Source organism: Pinus tabuliformis, chromosome 4_1 (assembly GCF_031772625.1).
Source record: "Pinus tabuliformis cultivar Carrire ecotype Pingquan chromosome 4_1, CPIR1, whole genome shotgun sequence".
Lineage (NCBI taxonomy): Eukaryota > Viridiplantae > Streptophyta > Pinopsida > Pinales > Pinaceae > Pinus > Pinus tabuliformis.
Genome location: NC_142303.1, coordinates 130,899,088 through 130,907,985, shown reverse-complemented (window position 1 = coordinate 130,907,985; position 8,898 = coordinate 130,899,088). Strand labels below are relative to the sequence as shown.

General features: G+C 35.1%; 1 protein-coding gene and 1 pseudogene across 1 annotated transcript; both read right to left on the bottom strand.

Annotated features, from left to right (window-relative positions):
• Positions 1 to 1,030: 1,030 nt before the first annotated feature.
• LOC149174551 (LEAF RUST 10 DISEASE-RESISTANCE LOCUS RECEPTOR-LIKE PROTEIN KINASE-like 2.1) lies at positions 1,031 to 3,310 on the bottom strand. Its single transcript, XM_089422626.1, has 3 exons — positions 2,529 to 3,310; positions 2,357 to 2,401; positions 1,031 to 2,277 (listed from the first exon to the last, which is right to left on the bottom strand). Exons 1-3 carry the CDS (start codon positions 3,022 to 3,024, stop codon positions 1,169 to 1,171), a joined length of 1,650 nt encoding a protein of 549 aa, XP_089278752.1. The 5' UTR covers positions 3,025 to 3,310; the 3' UTR covers positions 1,031 to 1,168.
• A 2,633-nt stretch (positions 3,311 to 5,943) lies between these two features.
• Positions 5,944 to 7,510, bottom strand: LOC149174550 (cullin-1 pseudogene; annotated as a pseudogene).
• Positions 7,511 to 8,898: the final 1,388 nt, after the last annotated feature.

Below are 8,898 nucleotides of genomic sequence, written 5' to 3'. Positions count from 1 at the left end.
ATAACTAAATCATTTTACTTTCTATGTTTATAATATAATTGTTATTATAACGTAATCATTTTACTATGTTTATAATATAATTATTAATTATAACTTAATTATTTTACTTTCTAGGTTCATATTCTATGTTTATAATATAATTGTTATTATAATTAAATTATTTTATTTTCTAAATTCATAATTTTTATGTTAATATTTAATTATCATAATTTTTAAATTTATATTTTCTTTAAATTTTATAAATATAATTTAAAATAAATTTAAAATTTTGATTTATTAATAAATTTTATTTAAAATTAAATTTATTTTATTCAATTTATTTATAAAATATTAAAAAAAATTATTTACACATTTAAAAATATTATGTAATATACTTTAAACAACATAAAGTTACTATCCTACTTTAAAAAAAATTACAAACCAAAACTTAAAATACTTAGAAGGTCCCTATCACATCCGATCTTGATTACTTCCCAAAAAAACTGATATTTTATATAATTAAATTAGAAGAATTAAGTTCAATACTCATAAAATAACTTACCATAATATAATTTTTTTTATATATTAAAAATAATGAACTACCAACCAAAACTTAAAATACTTAGAATGTCCCTATAACATCCCATATTGATTACATCCAAAAAAGCTGATATTTTATATATTTAAATTAGAAAGATTAAATTCAATACTCATAAAATAATTTAGGATTATATAATCTTTTCTTTATATATTAAAAATAATAAATTACAAACCAAAACTTAAAATACTTAGAATGTCCTTATCACATTCCATCCTGATTACATATTAAAAAAAAAAACGGATATTTTACATATTTAAATTAGAAAGATTAAGTTCAATACTCATAAAATAACGTACAATTATATAATCTTTTCTTTATATATTAAAAATAATAAATTAAAATAGATAAACATATATATAATTAAATGAGATACACTATCTCCCGATATATGCCCCGATTACAAAATTTTTATTTTACACTCTACACTCATTTGTAACGTTATGAAATCTTATTAAAAATTCTTAATACCTATTACAACATAAAAATCATGTTTCCCTATAGAACCAAATGCGATGCTATTTTTGTTGGCACGCATTACAGAAGGGTCGCAAGTAACAATGCTACCATAAAACGACATTGAACAAGAATTTAAGTGGAAGATAACAATGGATTTACAGGTGCAGCGGTGGAGGAGGAATTGAACGGCAAGGGAGGATTGGCCACGTCGTCTTCATTTCCTTCCAACATTTGAACAACCCTGCTCATACTCGGACGATCTATGGACTTGTATTGAATGCACCAGAGCCCAACTTTAGTGAGTTTTCTCGCCTTCTCCTCATCTTGTGCTGCTATTACTCCTCCTCTTCTTAGTCTCATCCCCAAGTCCCCAGTTTCAAGCAGCTTGAAAGCCCACTCAGGAAAGTAAAACTGGCTGGAATTGGTAACCTTCCAATCGAAGTTCTTTCTACCCCCAACTATTTCTAGCAAAAGCATTCCGAAACTATAGACATCTGATTTATCCGTAACAGGACCCAGTTCTCTGTCACAAACCTCTGGTGCAACATATCCTGGCGTCCCTCTCCCGGCCGTCATTGAGATATGGTCGTCTCCCTTTCCACAAAGTTTTGCGAGACCAAAGTCAGAAACTTTTGGCGTGAATTCCGCATCCAGCAATATATTGTGAGGTTTGATGTCGAAGTGTATGATGCGCTTCTCGCAATCTTGGTGTAAATATGCAATTCCACGAGCCACACCCAAAGCTATAGCATACAATTGTTCCCACATTATGACTTGCGGCCTCTTCTCTTTTGCGGCAAATATTACTTTTTCGAGAGACCCATTGACCATGTACTCATATATCAGTGCGCTTGCAGGATTTTCGAAGCAATACCCCAACAGCCGAACCAAATTGACATGATGGATCCGTCCAACGGTGGCGACTTCATTCATGAATTGAGTCTCGCCATGCCTATGCCGGTCAAGAAGCTTGACAGCCACTAGAGCACCATTCTGAAGCTTCCCTTTATAGACCACACCAAAACCCCCTTCTCCCAACTTTTCTGCAAAGTTGTTTGTCATCTTCTTGAGTTGCGACTGCGAATATCTGGTTGGCATTTCATAAGCATATTGCTCTAGGAATTTCTCCACCTTTGAATCAGAGCTACGGGGAGGACGAAGAGGTTGTTTTCTCCTCTTGGCACAATACCATAAAAAAAGTACTGCTATCGCTATCAACGCAAGTCCCCCAATCGAGCAACCTGCGTAGAATGAAGAGGTTGAAATCAATATGCTCTTTGTCTAACCCCTAACAGAATAATGGATAGAAATCATATTCACCTATTTTAATCGCTGAATTTATCGAACGTCCTGGATGTTGAGGACCTGCAAGGATCCACATATTTTGGTAAGAGAACGCATACTCGACAGATCCGGAAACTCACAGAGAAGGCGAAGAATTCAAACACTTACTTTTGTAATCAAATCTGTAGAAGGTGATTGGGAAACCTACCATTGCGGGGGCATTCGTCTGGCTGGATTGTGCCATCGCCACAATAGCAAAGAAATATTGTCGAGTTCGATCTGTCATAACCACAACTCCCATTACTGTTCAAACAAGTGTCACAGCGTCGATCACTGTCCGGATCGACATTCCATGTGACCTTAAAACCCTGCGCTAGTAAAGTCCCAATGTTAATGGGCTCCTGAGAGAGGTAACTCTTATTACTCGGTAGTTGAAGATGGGTTGAACAGAAGCTTTCCCCCTCTGAGTCTAACTCTGTAGTTAAACTGTAGTACCAAACATCACCACAAAAGCTGGAATTAAGCATTTTTAATACATATTTGTTCCCATCAATTTGCTCGCAGTCCCTCCAAAATGTCAGAGTGGTGTATCCATCCGCCAGAGGAAAAAACTGATAGTCATACCCCCATGACTGATTGTAGTTACTTAAAATATTGCATGATTCACCCCCATGTATCGAGATTTGGTCGTTAATGACAGTCATGGTATGATCGCTGTTATTGCTCAAGAAAAGGGGCTCCGATATGCGATAATTATTTCCATCAATATAAACGCTAGGAGAGTTCGACACACAGCGAACCTGAAACTCAGGGTGACCGCAGCCGCTGTTAATTTCCCCAAAAGGATACCCAAATGTAAAGCCCCCACATGTATAATTGCCACCGCATTGCTCGTAATAACTGCCGAGACATGATGTCGAGGAGCAGAAGCGCAGGTGCAAGATGAAGAAAAAGATAAACAGAGCGAGTCATTGAATTGGGAAAAAGGAGGTACTGATTCTCATGCTCTGCTCTGCTCTGTTCTTCTGTTGAAGATTATAAACACAGCAACAGGGAGAGGTGGTTGTTGAGGGAAAACGACATGCAATTGCGGGGAATATTTCAAAGTCAACAAGCCAATTGGGCTTTGGTAGTTCGTTATTATCTAAAATGGCAAACCTGCAATTTCGTGTCATTTGATATGAATTATCGCCGTTGTTTCCACTGTCCATCAAGTTGGGTTTTTCAGGCTTGGTCAAACTTGGACGTGTGGACAGGTTCCACGTGTTGCACTGTTACCCCTTTCCATAAAACTTAAATTAATAATGCGTTAACAACTAAACTCCACGTAAATTATTTAATTTAGATCATAAAATTTTCTTATTATTTATATTCTACGCACCCACTAACATATTATTTATATGGTATACGCCAACTAAAATATATATAATTGAATAAAATATATAATTCAATAGTTTTAGATGATTTAATATAGCCAGTGCTTTGCATTACATGATGCAATGAGTGTTAAATGCATTATTAAAAAATTATGAGAAATTAGTCACTTACAACTACCTCTCATAGAAATGGTCATACATGAATAACTTACTTAAGGAAGTTGAATCCCAAAAAATAATATCTAATATAATGCACCCCAATACTTAACTAACATATTATTTATATTCTATACACCCACTAAAATATATATAATTCAATAGTTTTAGATGATTTAATTAAGTCAGTTGGTACCAATTTGTACATGCAAGGGACTTTTCACCTTGGCTCCTCCCACATAGTTTTGAAAATTTGTAGTCTATAACTAATATGTCTTCTGGATTAATCACATGTTATAGAATGGGTCGACATTTCGAACCAACTAATGTGGTTTATCCTCATGACAAATGGTGAGAAAATCAGTCTTAACGAAAGTTTAAATAGCAGAGAAGCATCCACGTCTTGAAATAGCTATTAGGAACTAGCCGTTAAAAACTAGTTGTTAGGAAAAATGATAGTTAAGAAATAGTTAAGGGGAAAATTATATTTAAAAAGATAGAGGGAGAGATTCCTAATGTTGTGCAGGGACTAGTAATTGATATAGTACTGGTCCCACCAAACCACCAGAAATTGAGACTTTTGCAACCAATATTTAAACAAAGATAAATAACATTAAGTGTAAATAAGTATTAATTTATCTCCAAAATTTCCCCATACATTGACTAGGCCCACAACTGTCCATAAATAGTATCTTAATACTTAAGAGTGCAAACCATATTGACCCAACTAGAAAAAAGCTAAAACCATAAATGCTTCCAAAATGGTCTATTCCAGAAGTACAGAGTAGCAATCACTTCAACCCCCACTCATCAGAACTGAAGTTTTGTATCCCAAATAAATATCCATACCTGCACATAATAAAAGGGAATGTATGTCAGCCATAACTGTTGTGTTGTTCAACAACTAAACCCCCTATGTTCAATAAATGACACCCAACCCAATAACATTTAAACCCACTTTGTTCAATAAATGACACCCAAACCCAATAACTGCAATAAATGACACCCAACTCACTCTATTTTTCATTAAAACATAACAGAGCACATGGATCAACAAATTACAAATTCCCAACCATTAGATCACATCAAATTAAATCCAGACCACACATTCAAAATGAAGCCATTGCAATCCATGTCCATCCATGTCCACCAATTAAATTCAAGTGCCAAAAACTATAAAAGAAGTTCAACCACTGTTGAAGTTGCATCTTATGCTTTCAAACTATTCAGCGAACTTGAAGACAACATCACAAAATAGTTACTAGTATATCCAGGTTAGTTATATCAATTACAACACATTCTTCTTACAGTTCTGTTTTCATTTATCAGAGTTCTTCCAGTTTCAGTTCTTACAGATTTAGTTTCACTTTCATGAAAATCAACACACAACGTACAGTTCTATTTCACAACTCACCTTCTTATAGATTCAGTTTCACTTTCATGAAAATAAACACACACCCTATAGTTCTATTTCACAATTCACCTATTTCTATTTCTATGTTCAGACTTATAGACTTATTGATGTGCCCGGCAAGATTTTATTGAAAAACATAATCAAATGACTACTACTTAAGAAGCGCTGACATAGAACCAAGAGGATCAGACGAAAACAGACTGTAAGGGAAATACTGTTAAGGAGCACCGAGATATAACCACAAGGATATGACAAAAATAGACAATAACGAAAACACTGTTAAGGGGAACCGAGTTATAAGATGAAAACATACAGTAAGGAAAATACTGTTGTCCATTTAGATGAAAACATACAGTAAGGAAAATAGAGTACTTAGATTTCATAAAACAACATTAAAGACTTTGCAATAGGTCAATTTCTCCATGGAGAATTTATCTTTTCCTCTCTATACTCCTTTACTTCTCTTGGTTTGATGATCAACATATGCATGACCACATTTTATTAACTCCACCACCACAAGAGCGGAGTTTTGATCAGGCTACATATATGTATATATTGGGATCTTGTTGGTTTGGTCGCAAGAAATCCCTTGATATCAAATCTTTAATGCCTTTTTCCAGTGATTTAATGTTGGGTTTGAACGTGCCTTCAAGTTGCTGGATACATTCACTCAATAATCATTGATGATGCAAAGCCTTTCTACTTTTCATGATACGAACTATGGTGGCTTCAATGGCTGGTTTTCTATCTTTTTCCACCGTCCCTGTGACTTTTTTCTTCTCATTCACGAGGCTGGGAAGTGGAACCTTAATCCTGGCCATTTTATGTGTAAAAGCAGAATTGAATTCAAAAGTATCATGTGGAGCTATTGTTTTGATGGGTGGCTGCTTCAAAAGAATTTTGTAATTTCTGCATGCAAGTGAATGCAACAATCTCTCAACATCTTCATCTGGCAAATTCAACAGAAATTTAATGTCTTCGTAAGTCAATTTTTGGGAGTCATTGAACAACAATAGCGTAGCTGCTTGGTAGGTTGTTACTGTCATGTCTATACGCTTGTGGTCAAAGTGGGAGATGATATCACACGTGCCCAGTGAATGTATCCATGTAAGCTTCCGATTTTTATGTTGGGTAGAATAGAAGTGCTCGAAAACCTCAACACAAGTAAGCATCTGAGATGGCAGATTAAGTTGGGAGCGTTGGTAGGTTGGCCACATTGCCATATTCAACACTGCAGGGGAGAAATCTATTGTAAGATGATTCTGTTGTTTCGAAATATCATGAAAGGTAGCTTGCATTTCTTGGTTAAGGACAAAATCATTAACCATGGCCTCCATCTTGAATGTAAGCTGTGAACCACACTGAACCTTGAGCTTTGACAACAAACTCCGTTCATGATTTTCAATTACCTTTTTATTATTGAACAACAATCTGCGAGAAAGTTTTTCCTTGCAAAATTCAGAAAATACATCTTTATTACCCACATACCTAACAAGCTTCACCACTTTTTCCAACTCACTATCAATATGATCATCGTCATCCCTTTTCAGTACAGTATTACAAACTGTAGACAGCAACTCTGCAACCCATAGTTACTATTGTAGGTTATCTTAAAAGTTCCCCAACCCATCCAATGTATATTTCTTGAACAAGTTCTATATATTCGTTTTCTCAGATATGGAAATTTTTTTGTGATTTATATAATTGAAGGCGTTATTTGCTTAATCCAAGGATGTCAAAAACATTCTTATAGGACAAGATTTTACTTTAATCTTGATCTATCACCTGGAAACCAATGTTATGTGTGTCATGCAAATTATGGGTGCTAACTATCGTTTTGTTTTTATGCTACATGGATCAAGTTTGTCTAGCTTTGGATATTTTTGCTTTTTGGTCACAAGCCTTTCTCTTTTCCTTGGCTTTTTGTCCTGCTTATTCCTATCTTTCTGCCCATCTTCTGAGGCAAAAGAAAGTTGTAATTTGCAATGAGAGACTATGAAGTAATGCAATTCGATTTTTTGGAAGTCAAATCTATGAAATATTATAATTGAGAAGATTCCTTGGAAACATGATCCAACTTTTCCTTTATTTCAATAACCCCATTATCGAGCATTTCTTTCTCTACATGATGAAAGCATGGATTCAAGGCTTTTTATGCACATAACTATCGATAACCAAAACATCACAAGTTGTGATCAATAGAGTAACTGAATGTGAAGGAACTTCTTCCTTGGCCATAGCCATGGTTCTAATGATGCTAGCATGTGCAATATCACTAGCAAATGATACGAGACAAAGTGAAACAAAATATATGTGCACATTTCTCTTGCTTATGCCTTAGCTAAAACACTATGTAAATAGGTGAACAAAGGTCAATGGAGAGACTCAAAATGTAATAATCAAAATTGACTAAGCTAGAAACTCAAGATAATTTGGCTTTTGGTTGCCTATTTGGCTGTTACTAAAAATCTAAGTTTTCTTCCATTTCCATCCAGTTACATCACTGCAGTGGAAACATAGGGATGTGGTCAAAGGACAGGTTTGGAGAAAGGGATGCTGAGGCATGAACTCTATTTGTAATCTTCAACTTCTGTAATAATACATATTCCAATGTCAACCAATCACTTACAGAAAACAACAAAACAACAAAAAAAAAAACAAACAACAAAACAATATTTTAAGTAGTCAAACTGAACAAGAGCTCTGTTGGGAAATGCATAACAAAACCAATCAATACAGTCATGGTATTTTAAGTGTAAAGACAAGTTATCAAAACAAAAATCACTGATAATTTTGAAGACATACAACAAAATGATTATGTATATTTGATTTTTCAAGGATACTAACATACATGTTCATAATTTCCTGTAATAAAGAAGAAGTATTTTTTCCTTGTATGAAAGCATAATTTACAAATATTCTAATGTCTAAATGCATGAAATAATTTTACAGGTTGTTGCATCTATGACAAAAGGAAGTTATGCTGCTCGTACAAGGAGAAGTGGCAGGAGAGTGACAAGGGGTGCGCAGCTGCGATGGACATCGTCTGATGAGGACAGGACAACGAATGTCAATGTCAACAATGCACCAGGGAACATTGTTGAGGATGACCATGTGACAATCGCTAATGTTAACACACCATCAGCCACAGAACCACCATCAACAACAGTCCAAGAAGCAATTTCAACTAAAAAGATCAGTGCTATAAGAGGATGGACAAAAGAACAAATGTTAGTTGCAATTGACGACATAGAGTTTAATGGATACTTAGTTCGGGCATCTGCAAAAAAACATGGTATTCCTCCCTCATCAATACATTATTGGATAAATGGACTGACTCATACAAAACGTAGAGGGCCTCTTACAGTTATGACTGAGGAGGAGGAGGCCGAGGTGGTTGAGTGGTGTAAAGAGATGGCCCAATTGGGACATGGGCTAGAGTTGATACAACTCAAATCCACAGTTGCTCAAATCTGTCAAGGGAGGCCAAACCCATTCAAAGATGGGTTTCCTAGTAAATCATGGTGGTTTGGGTTTAAAAAAAGGCATCCAGAACTTGTATTGCATACTGCTGAGGGCCTTGACAGAGACAGAGCATTAAATTTGTGCCCTGCAGTTGTGCAAAAGTTTTA

What these genes read in the sequence shown, in the direction of transcription:
- LOC149174551 (XM_089422626.1), bottom strand. Translation starts at nt 3,024, where the DNA reads ATGACTGTCATTAACGACCAAATCTCGATACATGGGGGTGAATCATGC. An exon ending in AGACGAATGCCCCCGCAATG is followed by an intron (nt 2,402 to 2,528) that starts GTAGGTTTCCCA and finishes GGATCCTTGCAG; the next exon opens with GTCCTCAACATCCAGGACGT. An exon ending in AAATTCAGCGATTAAAATAG is followed by an intron (nt 2,278 to 2,356) that starts GTGAATATGATT and finishes CATTCTACGCAG; the next exon opens with GTTGCTCGATTGGGGGACTT.